This window comes from Diuraphis noxia, unplaced genomic scaffold, assembly GCF_037042655.1.
Source record: "Diuraphis noxia isolate RWA-SAM2 unplaced genomic scaffold, SU_Dnox_SAM2 contig0001, whole genome shotgun sequence".
Lineage (NCBI taxonomy): Eukaryota > Metazoa > Arthropoda > Insecta > Hemiptera > Aphididae > Diuraphis > Diuraphis noxia.
This window is the reverse complement of record NW_028301711.1, coordinates 84,202,722-84,223,783: the sequence shown is the minus strand read 5'-3', so window position 1 is coordinate 84,223,783 and position 21,062 is coordinate 84,202,722. Positions and strand designations below refer to the sequence as shown.

The following is a 21,062-nucleotide window of genomic DNA, read 5'->3' as shown; positions in this document are numbered from 1 at the left end:
GTACTATTTTAATTCGACTTCCATTTTCCAAATCAACCTCATAAAAATCATCTCTATATTCTATATTGTTCCGAATACAATATGAACGGGTTTCGCTATTAAGTATTCTCATTGCTCCCTCATTAGCTTTGCCTTGGTCACATATAGTAGCCACAACACACAATCCAGTGTTTTGAACATCTCTAATTACCTATGAAAAAATTATAAAATAATTTACCACAAGTACCTATAATAAATCATAATTATTAATTACACATTTAAGCTGCTTCACTAGTTCTCCTTGTTTAGTAGCACCTTGGCAAAAAGAATAAGCTATGGGCTGCTTAAATTTTTTGGTTATACCGCGTATCATGAAAACTAGTGCATGATCGGCTAATTCTTGGTTTTTATAACTACCAGTATTTACAAAACCGTCAATTTGGTCTGATGACACATTATAGGAAAGTCCACTACTTAGAGACACCTCATCAAATAGAATTGAACAGTAACTAAAAAAAAAATAAAGCATTAATAGTACATTAATTATGAAAAAATAAATTATAATAAAATGTTACCGTTCTTTAGGCTTTAATTTTTTAACATTTTCTTTTAAAACAGCCATAACAATTGGTGATATTCCTGGATTTATTGAAACTCTCAGAATATTATCGAGTGTTCTTTTACAAGGTAAATTAAATAGCTTGGATAACAGATTGTAACATTTAGGGCTTTTTTTATACAAAGTAAGGCTTAATATTTTTTCGTCTGTTGTAAACTGATGTCCTTTTGATTTTTTTTTTGTTTCTCTCATCTGTAGAGAAGTGAATAGCGATGCAGCAGCAGTAAGTTTATCTGAGAACTTTTCATTTACATAAGAATCACTAAATTTTTCAGCATGGCGTAATCTTGTCTTAAAATTCTGTTTACTATTATTCAAACGATGACACTTTCGTAATAAATTATTTGTAATAGCATAAAACTGTTTACACTTAGGTGTCAAATGTAAACTTCTGTTTATACCGATACAATCCGATACACCTGTCATACAGATATAATACAGAAAATTAAATTTTAATATAAATAGTATATATATAATCTTTAGTTAAAAATGTTTGAGCCCAAAGAAATATGTAATAGTTTAAAGTATGTTATTTCAATAAGCAATTGCTATATAATTGGAAATTATCAATACAATTAATAGAAAACTATTTATCAGAACTATTTTTCATTTTTTTGATATTTTTTAACTTATTCAAAGCATTAGAATAAAATCCATCAACATTGCAAGCAGCATTAGTAACGCTATGAGAGTTCTCTAAATAATTCATAAAGCAATATAAAAATTGCCATATATAAGCAATATAAAAATTGCCATATATAAGCAATAGGAAGCATAGATTGGTTATAAATAAAAATGAATCACTTTACCTGTCAATACTTCATCACGAACTGATGTTTCTAACAGTGGCGTACCGACGGGGGGGGTTTTAGGGGTTTAACCCCCCCCAAGTAAAATACGAATAATGATTTTTTTTATGGAATATTATATTTAGGCTAGGATCATATTATGCGGTTTGTCGGTCGGTCACTTACCGGTGGTTTTAAAAGGTTCCGTATATCGGTCTAGTCTGGCCCCGATAACGCGTTAGTAATTATTTTTGTCGAAAAATAATTACTGTCATTCCATGTTACATTAATTTATTACATGGGTCGTGGTTGCTTATGAGCAAAGTACTAACTTCATACACAGATATACGTGTGCGTGTAATGTGTATAATAGATAATATTTTGTAATCGTAATATCGTTGCTATCTACTTTGAATCATGCGATTTGACATAATAATAAATATTATATACCATCTAAACTATTCTACAAATAACCGATCGACGATAAGGTACTAGTCGATTACACTAATCTGCAACGTGAATACTCAGAATACTGGCTCAATTTCATTTTATTTTGAACTCTCGTTCAGAACGAGTCGTTCTGTGTTCAATATTTTTGTATTTATACAATTATTTAATATTTTAAACGTAATTTATTGATTTATTATTTTAAACGTAATTCATTTTTTTTATTTATTTTTCAATATGAGTGATAAGAAAAGAAAATTAAATAACACCACTCTAACGATGTTTTTCAAAAAAAAAAAGGAAACGAGTGAAGACGAAGACGAATCTAATAATTCAAATTCTGTAACACCCGTTGAAAACAATAAAGAAAAAAGCCCGGTTAGTAAACTAAGTATGAATGATAATGATATTGCTAATTATTTTAAACAAACACATACGTCAGATGAGTCGAAATTATCTATTTTTAAAACATTATGGTACCCAGATAAATCTTATCAATTTCCTACTAGTGGAAAACGAAATTTAAAATTTCAATTTAACTGGTTTTCTCGATGGGAGTGGTTAGCTTATTCAAAAACAACGGACGGAGCTTATTGTAAATATTGTGTATTTTTTTCTTTGCACCATGGCGGTGTAGGAAGTGTTTCACTTAAATCTCTCGTAAAAATTCCTTTTTCAAAATGGAAAGATGCTGTAGAAATTTTCCGCAATCATGAAATAACCGAGTATCATAAAATGGCTGTTCTTCGTGCTCAGAATAGATTAGCTATTACTGAAAAAAAACAAATTTCGATAGATTTGCAACTAGATTCTGCTTTAAAACAACAAATACAAGATAACCGTTCAAAATTGTCGCCCATAATTGAAACTATAATATTTTGTGGACGACAAAATATTTCTCTTCGGGGGCACAGAGATTCTGGATTACTTGATTTTAAAGAACCTATTGAAAACGACGGAAATTTTCGTGCCTTATTACGATTAAGAATTCAAAGTGGGGATATAAATTTAAAAAAACATATATCTACATCATCACTTAATGCAACATATATTAGTCCCAGAATCCAAAATGAAATTATCGATTGCTGTAATAATATAATGGTTAATTCAATTGTTTCAAAGATAAAAGTTGCTGGGGTATTTTCTATATTAGCAGACGAAACAGCTGATATTTCATGTAAAGAGCAATTCTCTTTATGTGTTCGATATCTAGAAACCAATACTTTAAAATTACGTGAAGATTTTTTAAAATTTGTTCCAGTAACTAGCTTAACGGGAGAAAGCCTCGCTCAAACTTTATTAGATAATCTAATAAATCTTGGAATAGATTGTTCTTTTATGGTTGGACAGGGATATGACGGGGCTGCGGCTATGAGTGGTCGTTTTAATGGTGTACAAGCATATGTTAGAAAAAATAATGATATGGCTATTTATGTCCACTGTGCCTCTCATAGTTTAAACTTGGCTATTTCTGACGCTTGTGACCTTCAAAGTATTCGGAATTGTATGGGTGTACTTAGTTCTGTATACAATTTTTTTAATACTCCTAAACGACAACAAGTTCTTTTAAGTAAAATTGCAAGTATAGAAACAAATACAAAAGCCACTAGACTTAAAAATCTATGCCCCACAAGATGGATTCAACGACATGAATCAGTTTTAATTTTCTTAGAACTACAAAATGCTGTTACAATTTCTCTTGAAACCATTTCTTCGTGGCAAGACAAAACTACTTGTTCTACAGCTTTACAACTATTATCCGCAATTCAGAATGTTGAATTCCAGATATCCCTCCGTACTACTGCCAAGATCTTTGGTATAACTTCTCCCTTGAGTCGTTTATTACAAACAGAAAATCTAGACTTATCAACTGCAATGATTCTCGCAACAAACATTGAAGAAATGTTAATTAAAATGCGTAATGATAGTGAAAAAGAATTTAATTATATTTTCAATGATGTTCAAAAAATATGTTCTGATTGGGATGTTGATGTTAAAATTCCACGAAAAGTTGGCAGGCAAGTACACCGTAGTAATATTGAAACAGATTCACCTGAAGTATATTTTCGTGTTTCAATATTCATTCCATTTTTAGATTTTTTTACTACCCAAATTCAAAAACGTTTGTTAGATCATAAACAAATTTTGTCAAGTTTTCACTGTCTCTTGCCATCAAAAATAAATAATTTAGAATTCAAAAAACAATTTGAGACTGACATTGTACATTTAGTACGTCGTTATGAAAAAATCGTTAACTGCAGTGAAGAACAAAGTATCGGAGAACTTAGATTATGGTGGAATTATGTAAGCCAAATGAATGACAATCTTAAAAATGCCCATTCAGCTTTACTTGTATGTGATGAAAAAATATTTCCAATTATACGAAAACTTTTAGTTATTCTTGTTACTCTACCAGTAACGACGGCCACACCAGAAAGGACTTTTTCGACTCTTCGTCGTCTCAAAACCTATCTACGAAATACAACCGGAGAATCTCGCTTAAACGGATTAGCAATGCTAAATATTCATCGGGATATTGAAATCTCAACAGACGCAGTACTAGATGAATTATCAAAATCATCGAGACGAATTAATATTAAGTTATAACTTAATAGGTTAGTGTTTTTAGTCCATAAAATATACATTTTTAAAAAATTTTAATGTGCATGTCTTTAAATATAAGAAGAATACAATTGTTTAAACATTTTTTTTTTTTTATATATGTATATAAAATATGGTAACCCCCCCCATTAAAGAATTCTGCGTACGCCACTGGTTTCTAATACATTGAAACCAGACATAACAGTGTCATCAAGATTCGTATAACCAACTAGCATTAATAGAATAAATATTATAAAAGCATATTATGTTGAATAGGCAATCATAAAGCAAATTTACCAGACAAAGTTTCGTCATTTAATATGGCATGAGTTTTTGCTGGTGTACTATGAACAATATTTTCATCCATTCCATAACCTGATATTTCTGGATCGCTCTGATGTATGGATATTGAAGACTTAACACCAGGTTGACTAGGTTTTGAATTAGTACTACCTTAAAATAACCAACAGTTATTAGCCATTACTGAAAAAGTAATACCTAAACTCATATCGACTAAAAATCTAATAAACATTAACTTACGAACAGGCACGTATTTGTATTTTACTTTAATAGTTATTATTGAAGTATTCCAAATAACTTGTATGGAAATACTTTTCAAAATTTAAAAGGATTCTTTCAGTTGACACAAATTTTCTTTTTTTGAAAGATTGTTTTATGGAGGATATTCTCTGTTGCTAAACCCCTCTTGCCCCCCCCCCCCCCCCCCCAAAGATAATGTCCCAGATACGTGCCTGCTACGAGTAACAATAAATTATGTAATATTTTCACTTTTCTTACAAGTTACAATATTTGTAGGTAGGTCGGTACCTGGTAAACATAATGTTGGATAAGAATTTGCATTCAGTCTCTTAGTACCAGGACTAAAACACTGTTTTTCAAAATGATTATTGCATATAAATTTCTTGGTATAAACATCGATTGGATCCATTTCGTTTAAACCAACCAAATCAATCCATTTAACTAATCTCACCAAATCCCTTCTAGGATTAGGAAATCGATGAACAACAATACCTAATACAATAAGCATTAATGATAAATTTAATGTATATATATACATTATAGAAATTAGGTTATTTTGGTTATACATAATAATGTTATGTACATTATGTAAATATTTTATGTTTAAAAAACAATATGACTAACTTAAAATTATAAATTCCATTGGACAATAAATACCTACAAAATTTCAATTTTAGATCTCACATCAACATATCTCAAAGATAAATTATAAATACCCAGTCTTCTGTAATAATACTATAAGGAATAACGCATAAATAACTTATCTAGATAAGTATAATGAATCATTTTCTGAAGAATAATGACTAGATAGTATAGATCAGAGGTATTTAAACTTTTTCTTTCCGTGGCTCCTTTAGGTGTCCACAATATTTTGACGGCTCCCAAATTATTATGAAAAAATTGAAACGACATAAGGATACAATATGGGTGATAATAACAGTGACTTAAGTACCTACTAGAAATAACATTTCAAATGGTCGCGTGATGTGTTTCGTTTTCGTTTCCATAATGATTACAAATAACATTTATAATAATTATATAAGACCTAGGTATAATGTTGGTTTACGGTGCTTTGACGCGACTCCCTTCGCAAACTCTTGCGACGCGCCCTGGGAGCCACGGCGCACAGTTTGAATACCTCTGGTATAGATGGTATAAAATAACTATATTTAAAAAGCGCGTTGAATAAAACATTAAAATAACACCTATTTACATTTTAAAGATATAGGATAATAATATAGAATACTATTTGAGTTGTTGCATAACTTTTTATGAAATTATAAAATACTTACCTCTGGATTGACAGCCATATATTACGCACTTTGAAGCATTTTTGGGAAACGTCATATTATAATATCGTTTGTATATTGTATAACTAATTTGACAGACGACAGTAAACAATATAACTCAATAGTAATAAATAGTAATAGTAGTAAGTAGTAACAGTAGTAACACAATACTAATAACTATAAAAATAAGATAATAAGACAGATGTCGGATTCAAAGATAAAAGAATACAAGATAAGCAACTACTCCAATAAACTAGGCACGAAAGAATGCGCAACCGGTGGCATTCTTCAGAACTAATTTTCGGGCGGCGTTTTGTCGCAATAGCATTACTATTTTTTAATATTTTATATTTTTGTAAGCACTGTTAAACTAATTTGTAATTACTAATTAGTAATAACTTATAAGCGCAATGTACTATATAGTTGTAGATCAAAAGAATAAAACCGTTTTACAATTGATTTCACATTCACATTTATTAATTTTTAATTTTTTTTTTTGTTGTAGAACATAAAATATATTATAATTATTAATTACAGTTATTACAACATAAATAATGCATAATACATATTATTTTATTTACATAAATTATACATCATAATATAATCTAAAAAACGTGATGACACACGACAAAAAAAAAACATACATCATTGTAAAATCAATACATTCATCACTTCATTCAGAATCATTAAAAAAAAAAAATACTATTACTATATTATATACATAATCTCAAATGGTTATTTACAAAGTTACAAAAATAAATACATATATACATAATATCAAATGGTTATTTACAAAGTTACAAAAATAAATACATAATATCGTCCCCGTTCATGCAAAACACACCAAGTCCAAAAACATGATTTTTGAGTATGAGCTTTTGCAATTTTTCCAATCTTTAATTCCATATCATATGTAACCAAATTTTTTTTTTGCTTGTTTTAATTGATTTTCTCTTAAGTAAAGTAGTCATTTATAAATGGCTGTAAACAATATGACACTGTGAATTGTATTATTCTTATTATAGTTAAAATACAATTTACTAAGTTGGACTTAGTGACTTTTGCATAGTTTACATGGACTTAGTGTGTATTGCAGGTATGTAATTGTTGACCTGCATAATATAAATAATATAATAATATAAAAAGTCATTTTAATACAATTTAATACTTTTTTATTCTGTTATAATCAATAGGAAACATTTTATATTTTTTCATAATATTATAATGATATTTATAGGTATAAAAAATGCATAAACTTTAAAATTTTAAAGAATAACAATTAAAATAACATTTTAGAAATTAACATAAGCAATATACTTTAAAATAAAATAAAAAACTTTAAAAAAATATTATGTAATAACTTTTTTATTCTGAAATCTTATCAGAATCTCTTTCAAGTCCAGAATTTAAATTTAATTCTCAAAATAAAATAAAATGCATAAACAAATATAAAATATAAATTAAAATAACTTTCACTTTTAAAATGCAATTAACAGAATGATTTTAAATAAAAAAAAAAACTTAATAGAAATACATAATACATATTTTTTATTCTGAAGTCTCATCAGAATCACTTTCTAGTATAGGATTTAAATCTAATACTCTTAATGTGGATGGGAGAGAAGCATGGTATTGAGAAGGAATAACATTTTGTTTGCATAACTTTTGCAAATCATTGTACTTAGCTGTTTATATTGGTAACATATTTGTATAGACTTTTTTAAGTTGATCAGCTTCTTTAGGTACAAACTCAGTTCGTGCAGTTGACCTTCTTTTGACTAATTTTATGTTTATTTTAGAAAACTCATCAGAATAATCATATCGATATAGCAAATGATTTGGATATTCTTTGTCATATCTCAGTGTTTTTATTCTAAGCCAGTTTAATTTTCTCACCACATGTATTTATGCCAGTATTTTGTAAATATGCACTGGATAATGCTGCCAAATTATAAAAATCATCAGTGCCGTAGCTAGAACTAGATGGGCCCCGGTGCAAATTTAATCTGTGGGCCCTTTACATAAGCGCACATTGGGTGTGAATGTAGAGGTGCTGGAATAATTGATGGTACACAGATCCGTGGGGGCTCACAGTCAACACCGCCTCCTCTAATAATATAATAAACTGCATTACAATAACTTAAAATTGTTACTTATTAATATTCTTATTTTTTAATTATAATACAAATATAATAAATTAAAACTTAAATAACCTAGGTATACTTCTATACTTGTATAGACAAATTAATTACTAATAAATAATAATAAAGTTGTAATTATATAAATGTTAATATAATCGCTACTCTTTATTTATTTAAACACTATTAAGAAACTAAACTGTACATAATGTAAAATGTAGGACATGTAGGTACTCAAAATATTTAAAAATAATTATATTATAATGTTATTAAATGGGAACTGGGAGTGCTAATTTGAAGCCTGAAGGTGCTATTGTGATAATAACATCCTAAAACCCCCCTATGTGTGCGTATGGCCCATTATTTTTCATTAATATTTAATTTAAACAATTAGATATAAAAGCAATACAAATCAGTTATCAATATATAATTTTTTTTATTGTTTTTAACACAAAAAATTTTTTTTTCTTGCTTTAGCATTAGCGAAGTTGTCAATTATTTTTTCTATGTCTAGTTCATCAGTTCTACTTCTTTCTATATTTAGAATCGCAATATTATTGAATCTATTTTGAGACATTGAGTTTCTCAAATAATTTTTAATGAGTTTCAATTTAGAAAAGGACCTCTCAGCTGAGGCCACAGTTACCGGGATTGTAAGAAATATTAAACATGCAGTTAACACATCTGGAAAACTACAAGCCATGTCATTTTGAATAATGAAATTTATTAAGTCTCTGATATCAGATTATTCTGGACCAATTAGTGTTGTAATTGATAAAACTTGTCTAGTAAAGTCTGAATTGATGTCAGATTTGTATTTTAATATAAAATCATAAGAGGACTTGATTATGCTTGATTCCTAAGTAGTTTTTAATTTTGATGGGTTAAGAAAATCAAATGTGTTCATCACTTCATTTAACCCAGTAAATCTATTATGTAACTGTGCTAAAGCTGTGTCAATTATTAGTAAAAAGATTTTAATTTTAAAATTATCCTCCGTTACATTCAATCGACTGTCACCATCTACTTCGACAAAATATAATTTAGCATAACGTTGTCGTTTACTTACTGATTGAGTGGTAAAACTTGATCCCAAAATGCCAATTAATTCATTTTGTATGGTTGGGCTCAAGTACTTGATATGGTTTTCTTTATTATTCAATAATGTTTGTAAAACACGATCAAATTCAGCCAATAGATTAACTAATCTGAGAAAATTCCCTTCAGAGTATTCTTTACACTCATTCCCACGTAACGCTGTGTTCCCTGCAGTGAGTGTTAAAATTATTTTTATTATTCTTGTTAAAATATCCCTCCAGAACTTTCCTTCCTTTGAAATTTGGTTTTCAAGTTCTTTATTAATAGTACCATTTTTTAACCAAACTGTTCTAAGTTTTGTGGCTTCTAAATGTATTAACTAACTTTGTTCATGTAATTTTACTTTTTGGGAAAGATGTTGCCAATTGTTAATACCGTTAATCCATTCAGGAGTAAAACTGCTATTGCTACGATTAGCAAAAAGCCAACAAACTTCACAATATACTCTGTCTAGTATGACAGAGTAACACAACCAAGCCCTTGGAATACGACTTCCCATTTTTGTTGACATGAAATAGTAATTTGAAGAAAATCTTCTTATCGTATCTCTTAGATTTGTACCAGGGAATTCAATATTTGCTCTACATGGGCCGAATAATAGAATGGACCTTTTAATACTATCTGTTACTTCATTATCAAAACTTCGTTTATCAGTGGGGTAACTTGATTCTAAATTCAATCATGCAATAAATTTTTTTTAATTTAACAATTAGATGAGAATTAAAATACCCACATTAAGTAAAATACACAAGACACTTATTTTTATTTTTAGCTGAACTAAATTTAATTAATACATATTGATACAATTAAATTTAAATTAAATATAATAATATAATAATATGTACCTGGTGGTGTATTGTGAGTGGAAGAAGGAACATGGTCTTCATTAATACAATCAAACAATTAAATTGAATTAATACATATTGATACAATTAAATTCAAATTAAATATAATAATATATACCTGGCAGTGTGTTTTGAGTGGAAACAGAAACTTGGTCTTCGTTAATACCTTCAAACAATTAAATTTAATTCATACACATTGATACAATTAAATTCAAATTAAATATAATAATATAATAATATGTACCTGTTGGTGTATTGTGAGTGGAAGCAGGAACATGGTCTTCATTAATACCATCAAACAATTAAATTGAATTAATACATATTGATACAATTAAATTCAAATTCAATATAATAATATGTAACTGGTGGTGTGTTGTGAGTGGAAGCAGGAACATGGTCTTCATTAATGAAATCAAACAATTAAATTGAATCAATACATATTGATACAATTAAATTCAAATTAAATATAATTATATATACCTGGCAGTGTGTTTTGAGTGGAAACAGAAACTTGGTCTTCATTAATACCTTCAAACATTTAAATTGAAAAATTGAATTAATACATATTGATACAATTAAATTCAAATTAAATATAATAATATGTAACTGGTGGTGTGTTGTGAGTGGAAGCAGGAACATGGTCTTCATTAATACCATCAAACAACTAAATTTAATTAATACATATTGATGCAATTAAATTCAAATTAAATATAATAATATAATAATATATACCTGGCAGTGTGTTTTGAGTGGAAACAGAAACTTGGTCTTCATTAATACCTTCAAACACTTAAATTGAAAAATTGAATCAATACATATTGATACAATTAAATTCAAATTAAATATAATAATATGTACCTGGTGGTGTGTTGTGAGTGGAAGCAGGAACATGGTCTTCATTAATACCATCAAACAATTAAATTTAATTAATACATATTGATACAATTAAATTCAAATTAAATATAATAATATATACCTGGCAGTGTGTTTTGAGTGGAAACAGAAACTTGGCCTTCGTTAATACCTTCAAACACTTAAATTGAAAAATTTAATTAATACATATTGATACAATTAAATTTAAATTAAATATAATAATATAATAATATGTACCTGGTGGTGTATTGTGAGTGGAAGAAGGAACATGGTCTTCATTAATACAATCAAACAATTAAATTGAATTAATACATATTGATACAATTAAATTCAAATTAAATATATTAATATATACCTGGCAGTGTGTTTTGAGTGGAAACAGAAACTTGGTCTTCATTAATACCTTCAAACATTTAAATTGAAAAAATGAATTAATACATATTGATACAATTAAATTCAAATTAAATATAATAATATGTAACTGGTGGTGTGTTGTGAGTGGAAGCAGGAACATGGTCTTCATTAATACCATCAAAAAATTAAATTTAATTAATACATATTGATACAATTAAATTCAAATTAAATATAATAATATAATAATATAATAATATGTACCTGGTGGTGTATTGTGATTGGAAGCAGGAACATGGTTTTCATTAATACCATCAAACAATTAAATTCAAATTAAATATAATAATATAATAATATGTACCTGGTGGTGTATTGTGAGTGGGAGCAGGAACATGGTCTTCATTAATACCATCAAACAATTAAATTTAATTAATACATATTGATACAATTAAATTCAAGTTAAATATAATAATATATACCTGGCAGTGTGTTTTGAGTGGAAACAGAAACTTGGTCTTCATTAATACCTTCAAACACTTAAATTGAAAAATTGAATCAATACATATTGATACAATTAAATTCAAATTAAATATAATAATATGTACCTGGTGGTGTGTTGTGAGTGGAAGTAGGAACATGGTCTTCATTAATACCATCAAAAAATTAAATTAAATTAATACATATTGATACAATTAAATTCAAATTAAATATAATAATATAATAATATGTACCTGGTGGTGTATTGTGATTGGAAGCAGGAACATGGTTTTTATTAATACCATCAAACAATTAAATTCAAATTAAATATAATAATATAATAATATGTACCTGGTGGTGTATTGTGAGTGGAAACAGGAACATGGTCTTCATTAATACCATCAAACAATTAAATTGAATTAATACATATTGATACAATTAAATTCAAATTAAATATAATAATATATACCTGGCAGTGTGTTTTGAGTGGAAACAGAAACTTGGCCTTCATTAATACCTTCAAACAATTAAATTTAATTAATACACATTGATACAATTAAATTCAAATTAAATATATTAATATATACCTGGCAGTGTGTTTTGAGTGGAAACAGAAACTTGGTCTTCATTAATACCTTCAAACATTTAAATTGAAAAAATGAATTAATACATATTGATACAATTAAATTCAAATTAAATATAATAATATGTAACTGGTGGTGTGTTGTGAGTGGAAGCAGGAACATGGTCTTCATTAATACCATCAAAAAATTAAATTTAATTAATACATATTGATACAATTAAATTCAAATTAAATATAATAATATAATAATATAATAATATGTACCTGGTGGTGTATTGTGATTGGAAGCAGGAACATGGTTTTCATTAATACCATCAAACAATTAAATTCAAATTAAATATAATAATATAATAATATGTACCTGGTGGTGTATTGTGAGTGGGAGCAGGAACATGGTTTTCATTAATACCATCAAACAATTAAATTCAAATTAAATATAATAATATAATAATATGTACCTGGTGGTGTATTGTGAGTGGAAACAGGAACATGGTCTTCATTAATACCATCAAACAATTAAATTGAATTAATACATATTGATACAATTAAATTCAAGTTAAATATAATAATATATACCTGGCAGTGTGTTTTGAGTGGAAACAGAAACTTGGTCTTCATTAATACCTTCAAACACTTAAATTGAAAAATTGAATCAATACATATTGATACAATTAAATTCAAATTAAATATAATAATATGTACCTGGTGGTGTGTTGTGAGTGGAAGTAGGAACATGGTCTTCATTAATACCATCAAAAAATTAAATTAAATTAATACATATTGATACAATTAAATTCAAATTAAATATAATAATATAATAATATAATAATATGTACCTGGTGGTGTATTGTGATTGGAAGCAGGAACATGGTTTTCATTAATACCATCAAACAATTAAATTCAAATTAAATATAATAATATAATAATATGTACCTGGTGGTGTATTGTGAGTGGGAGCAGGAACATGGTTTTCATTAATACCATCAAACAATTAAATTCAAATTAAATATAATAATATAATAATATGTACCTGGTGGTGTATTGTGAGTGGAAACAGGAACATGGTCTTCATTAATACCATCAAACAATTAAATTGAATTAATACATATTGATACAATTAAATTCAAGTTAAATATAATAATATATACCTGGCAGTGTGTTTTGAGTGGAAACAGAAACTTGGTCTTCATTAATACCTTCAAACACTTAAATTGAAAAATTGAATCAATACATATTGATACAATTAAATTCAAATTAAATATAATAATATGTACCTGGTGGTGTGTTGTGAGTGGAAGTAGGAACATGGTCTTCATTAATACCATCAAAAAATTAAATTAAATTAATACATATTGATACAATTAAATTCAAATTAAATATAATAATATAATAATATGTACCTGGTGGTGTATTGTGATTGGAAGCAGGAACATGGTTTTTATTAATACCATCAAACAATTAAATTCAAATTAAATATAATAATATAATAATATGTACCTGGTGGTGTATTGTGAGTGGAAACAGGAACATGGTCTTCATTAATACCATCAAACAATTAAATTGAATTAATACATATTGATACAATTAAATTCAAATTAAATATAATAATATATACCTGGCAGTGTGTTTTGAGTGGAAACAGAAACTTGGCCTTCATTAATACCTTCAAACAATTAAATTTAATTAATACACATTGATACAATTAAATTCAAATTAAATATATTAATATATACCTGGCAGTGTGTTTTGAGTGGAAACAGAAACTTGGTCTTCATTAATACCTTCAAACATTTAAATTGAAAAAATGAATTAATACATATTGATACAATTAAATTCAAATTAAATATAATAATATGTAACTGGTGGTGTGTTGTGAGTGGAAGCAGGAACATGGTCTTCATTAATACCATCAAAAAATTAAATTTAATTAATACATATTGATACAATTAAATTCAAATTAAATATAATAATATAATAATATAATAATATGTACCTGGTGGTGTATTGTGATTGGAAGCAGGAACATGGTTTTCATTAATACCATCAAACAATTAAATTCAAATTAAATATAATAATATAATAATATGTACCTGGTGGTGTATTGTGAGTGGGAGCAGGAACATGGTTTTCATTAATACCATCAAACAATTAAATTCAAATTAAATATAATAATATAATAATATGTACCTGGTGGTGTATTGTGAGTGGAAACAGGAACATGGTCTTCATTAATACCATCAAACAATTAAATTGAATTAATACATATTGATACAATTAAATTCAAGTTAAATATAATAATATATACCTGGCAGTGTGTTTTGAGTGGAAACAGAAACTTGGTCTTCATTAATACCTTCAAACACTTAAATTGAAAAATTGAATCAATACATATTGATACAATTAAATTCAAATTAAATATAATAATATGTACCTGGTGGTGTGTTGTGAGTGGAAGTAGGAACATGGTCTTCATTAATACCATCAAAAAATTAAATTAAATTAATACATATTGATACAATTAAATTCAAATTAAATATAATAATATAATAATATGTACCTGGTGGTGTATTGTGATTGGAAGCAGGAACATGGTTTTTATTAATACCATCAAACAATTAAATTCAAATTAAATATAATAATATAATAATATGTACCTGGTGGTGTATTGTGAGTGGAAACAGGAACATGGTCTTCATTAATACCATCAAACAATTAAATTGAATTAATACATATTGATACAATTAAATTCAAATTAAATATAATAATATATACCTGGCAGTGTGTTTTGAGTGGAAACAGAAACTTGGCCTTCATTAATACCTTCAAACAATTAAATTTAATTAATACACATTGATACAATTAAATTCAAATTAAATATATTAATATATACCTGGCAGTGTGTTTTGAGTGGAAACAGAAACTTGGTCTTCATTAATACCTTCAAACATTTAAATTGAAAAAATGAATTAATACATATTGATACAATTAAATTCAAATTAAATATAATAATATGTAACTGGTGGTGTGTTGTGAGTGGAAGCAGGAACATGGTCTTCATTAATACCATCAAAAAATTAAATTTAATTAATACATATTGATACAATTAAATTCAAATTAAATATAATAATATAATAATATAATAATATGTACCTGGTGGTGTATTGTGATTGGAAGCAGGAACATGGTTTTCATTAATACCATCAAACAATTAAATTCAAATTAAATATAATAATATAATAATATGTACCTGGTGGTGTATTGTGAGTGGGAGCAGGAACATGGTTTTCATTAATACCATCAAACAATTAAATTCAAATTAAATATAATAATATAATAATATGTACCTGGTGGTGTATTGTGAGTGGAAACAGGAACATGGTCTTCATTAATACCATCAAACAATTAAATTGAATTAATACATATTGATACAATTAAATTCAAGTTAAATATAATAATATATACCTGGCAGTGTGTTTTGAGTGGAAACAGAAACTTGGTCTTCATTAATACCTTCAAACACTTAAATTGAAAAATTGAATCAATACATATTGATACAATTAAATTCAAATTAAATATAATAATATGTACCTGGTGGTGTGTTGTGAGTGGAAGTAGGAACATGGTCTTCATTAATACCATCAAAAAATTAAATTAAATTAATACATATTGATACAATTAAATTCAAATTAAATATAATAATATAATAATATGTACCTGGTGGTGTATTGTGATTGGAAGCAGGAACATGGTTTTTATTAATACCATCAAACAATTAAATTCAAATTAAATATAATAATATAATAATATGTACCTGGTGGTGTATTGTGAGTGGAAACAGGAACATGGTCTTCATTAATACCATCAAACAATTAAATTGAATTAATACATATTGATACAATTAAATTCAAATTAAATATAATAATATATACCTGGCAGTGTGTTTTGAGTGGAAACAGAAACTTGGCCTTCATTAATACCTTCAAACAATTAAATTTAATTAATACACATTGATACAATTAAATTCAAATTAAATATATTAATATATACCTGGCAGTGTGTTTTGAGTGGAAACAGAAACTTGGTCTTCATTAATACCTTCAAACATTTAAATTGAAAAAATGAATTAATACATATTGATACAATTAAATTCAAATTAAATATAATAATATGTAACTGGTGGTGTGTTGTGAGTGGAAGCAGGAACATGGTCTTCATTAATACCATCAAAAAATTAAATTTAATTAATACATATTGATACAATTAAATTCAAATTAAATATAATAATATAATAATATAATAATATGTACCTGGTGGTGTATTGTGATTGGAAGCAGGAACATGGTTTTCATTAATACCATCAAACAATTAAATTCAAATTAAATATAATAATATAATAATATGTACCTGGTGGTGTATTGTGAGTGGGAGCAGGAACATGGTTTTCATTAATACCATCAAACAATTAAATTCAAATTAAATATAATAATATAATAATATGTACCTGGTGGTGTATTGTGAGTGGAAACAGGAACATGGTCTTCATTAATACCATCAAACAATTAAATTGAATTAATACATATTGATACAATTAAATTCAAGTTAAATATAATAATATATACCTGGCAGTGTGTTTTGAGTGGAAACAGAAACTTGGTCTTCATTAATACCTTCAAACACTTAAATTGAAAAATTGAATCAATACATATTGATACAATTAAATTCAAATTAAATATAATAATATGTACCTGGTGGTGTGTTGTGAGTGGAAGTAGGAACATGGTCTTCATTAATACCATCAAAAAATTAAATTAAATTAATACATATTGATACAATTAAATTCAAATTAAATATAATAATATAATAATATGTACCTGGTGGTGTATTGTGATTGGAAGCAGGAACATGGTTTTTATTAATACCATCAAACAATTAAATTCAAATTAAATATAATAATATAATAATATGTACCTGGTGGTGTATTGTGAGTGGAAACAGGAACATGGTCTTCATTAATACCATCAAAAAATTAAATTAAATTAATACATATTGATACAATTAAATTCAAATTAAATATAATAATATAATAATATGTACCTGGTGGTGTATTGTGAGTGGAAACAGGAACATGGTCTTCATTAATACCATCAAACAATTAAATTGAATTAATACATATTGATACAATTAAATTCAAGTTAAATATAATAATATATACCTGGCAGTGTGCTTTGAGTGGAATCAGAAACTTGGTCTTCATTAATACCTTCAAATACTTAAATTGAAAAATTGAATTAATACATATTGATACAATTAAATTCAAATTAAATATAATAATATGTACCTACCTGGTGATATGATTGTGATTTGTGGTTATTAATATAATACTATTGTACCTAATCAATAGGTAATGAGTTTAAACTTAAAATAAATGTGATGTACATGTACCTATTAAGTTTTTTTTTTATATTTTGTATTGATTAACTACTTTGACTATTGAGTAACCTAGTACCTACATGCCACATAACGTTGTACAAGATACGAATATTGTAATATAATTATAATGAATTATTATTATTTAATATTTATGGTGATAAACTGATAAAGCCTATGATACCAAGGGTGCGTTCAGAAACGTTTTCCATGTAGAATTAATTTGTTCGCCGGGGAACGATGTGACTCCGCCCATTTTATTGAACCATACGGTTATCAATTAGATTACCGAGGTATGTTAATAAAGGTTGGTAATCTTAAAAGTGATAATATAATCATCATTCAAATTAATAAATTGTATACTATTTATAGGTTTATTTTTAGTTTTGTCATGTACAATAATTACAAATAATTTTTTATAAATCTATAGTTTTTAATGTTTATAACATATTTTATAACTGTAATTATTTTATTATGTCTGACCATCACAGAATTCTAGCCATAGCGGCAAGTAGTTCATTCAAATTACTTTTAGACTGCGGACTATTCACTTTTGACGATGATGATGGTAATGACGAGGATTTAACCTACGATAAAGAGACTCCAATCAGGATAAAAAATTATATTGAAAATGTTGTTGTTCATTATTCAGATAATGTTTTTCAAAGCCACTTTAGGTAAATTAAAGGTTTAGCCATGACGAAATATTTTATCATGGGTTTAGCAATAAAAAGTATATAATGTTTATGCATTCTGGTAAATTATATTATACACTCTTTAAACACATTTTAGATTATCCAGATCAGTGTTTTATAACACTCTATTACCTATGATAGAAATTAGTCGAAACAACATGATAAGTAGAGAACAGAAAACAGGAAGACCTGAAATTCCCATCGAAAAGCAGTTATTGTCTGTCCTTTGGATACTTGCCACTCCAGATTCATATAGGTAAATAGTTAATACAATAATACTTACCTAATAGTTTCATATTAAATTAACTTAACTATAACTAGTTTAAAAAAGTGACTTACTAGCCCTGCTTTGAAAATAAAGTTTTACATTTGAATTAAACTGTGATTTTTATTTGAATGTAGGTAAGTCAGTACCCAGTAAAAACATTAAATAACTTCTTATCAAATAGACATGTAGTAAGAATGAATTTATTAAAATTGATTAATTGGTAATACATTTATAGTAACTAGTAAGTATTAGTAGTATTTGAACTTTAAAGTATATTACTCAAACTAGCTATTACGTCAGTAAAGTTTTTATTTAAGCATACATATTACATACCTATTAATATTTGTATGCCTTATTTTTTTTATACATACTTATCTATACCTATATTTATTACATTCATATATGTGAATTAAATCTTAAACATAAAAATACTTTTAATTTTATATGATTATACAATTTTTACTTAAATGAACATTTGATACAAATATCGGAAGACAAATTCAATTAAATGTACACAAAATATGCACCACCCCTTAGAAAATTCCTTTAAAGGTCCTGTGAAATACCTAAGTACATTTTTTTAAATTATTATGTAAAATTTCATTAAAATCAATTTTTTACACATTATTGTTTTTAATGTTTAATAATTAGATCAGTTGGAGAAAAGTTTGACATGGGCAAATCATCACTGTCAGTATCATTTTTCAGAATTATTGATTTAATAATAATGAATGCTTCCAATGTTATAATTTGGCCGCACGGAGAAGAGTTGGAACGGCAAAAAGAATTGTTTTTTCAAATGGCAAGTATCCCAAATGTCATAGGAGCTGTAGATGGTACTTTCATTCCTATAAAGGCACCAAAACAAGATCCAGAAGTTTATGTTACAAGGAAATGCAATTATGCAATTACCATGCAAGCTATTACAAATGCTGAATTAAAATTTATTGATGTTTTTGTTGGCTACCCGGGTTCTGTGAGTGATACTCGTATCTTTCGAAATTCTGACATATTTGTAAATATTATGAGGAATGAAAAATTTTATTTTCCAAATGGAGAACATATCTTAGGCGATAAAGCATATCCTCCACTTACATGGTGTGTGGAACCATATATAAACAGGGGTCGTCTGACAGAAGCTCAAAAAAATTTCAACTTTAATATATCGAGAACTAGACAAACAATAGAACGTGCATTTGCTTTATTTTTTGGAAGATTTAGACGGTTTAAATACCTAGATATGTCAAGGACAGATTTTATTCCGTCTACAGTTCTGGCAGCATGTGTATTACATAATTTATGTTTAAAAAACAAGTCAGATTCAAATATAAATGATTATATTGAAGAAGGAATGAATTTTTTGAGACACCAAAGAAACGAATGTCCAAATCCTGCTAGAGATTCATCAGAAGATCATCGTTGTACGGATGGAAAATTAAAGCGGAATGCAATGTGTGAACTTTACAATGCTTAATATTGCAGCTGATACCTTTAGTTTCTAGGTAAATTGTATTTGGTTAATATGTATTATGTATGAAATTTAAATGTAAATATTTTTTCATAATTTTATTAATAACAACTTTTTATAATAAATTAATAATGTAATAGTAAAAACATAAATCTTTAAATTATTAACTAATAAAATAAAATACAGACATAAATCATACAATCTACCTTAATTGAGTTCTATCCTCTGTTAAAACATTAAAAGATAATTTATCCTTAATCATAATTTTTCTAATAGTTTATCCATGTATGATTTATATGTATCAAGGGCAAGTTGAGACATGGCCATTTTTTCATCGTGTCTTTTTTGAATTGCAGCTTCATGAATACTTGGATTTTTTTTTTGTTTTTTTACTTCTGGAAAAGTGGTGTTTGAAGTGCGTTTGGGTATAGATACACTATCTTCGTTAAAGGTACCATCATTTTCTTTGCAGTCTGTAAATAATAAATATATTTCATAACATTTTTATTGGCGATACATTAATTCCAAATTTATTACTAACTATTATAAATGCGACTAGATGATGCTAAATGCTTT

The 21,062-nt window shown here is 26.9% G+C and overlaps 1 protein-coding gene and 1 long non-coding RNA gene across 2 annotated transcripts; one reads left to right on the top strand and one right to left on the bottom strand.

Annotated features, from left to right (window-relative positions):
* The first annotated feature begins 1,447 nt into the window (after positions 1 to 1,447).
* Positions 1,448 to 4,342, top strand: LOC149062179 (zinc finger MYM-type protein 1-like). Its single transcript, XM_089216542.1, has 2 exons — positions 1,448 to 4,185; positions 4,250 to 4,342. Exons 1-2 carry the CDS (start codon positions 2,071 to 2,073, stop codon positions 4,250 to 4,252), a joined length of 2,118 nt encoding a protein of 705 aa, XP_089072668.1. The 5' UTR covers positions 1,448 to 2,070; the 3' UTR covers positions 4,253 to 4,342.
* A 3,530-nt stretch (positions 4,343 to 7,872) lies between these two features.
* LOC149062178 (uncharacterized) lies at positions 7,873 to 10,510 on the bottom strand. The gene is made up of 4 exons (XR_016189786.1): positions 10,463 to 10,510; positions 10,345 to 10,380; positions 9,471 to 9,667; positions 7,873 to 8,372 (listed from the first exon to the last, which is right to left on the bottom strand). It is a non-coding gene; the product is annotated as an uncharacterized LOC149062178 (long non-coding RNA).
* Between the last annotated feature and the right edge of the window lie 10,552 nt (positions 10,511 to 21,062).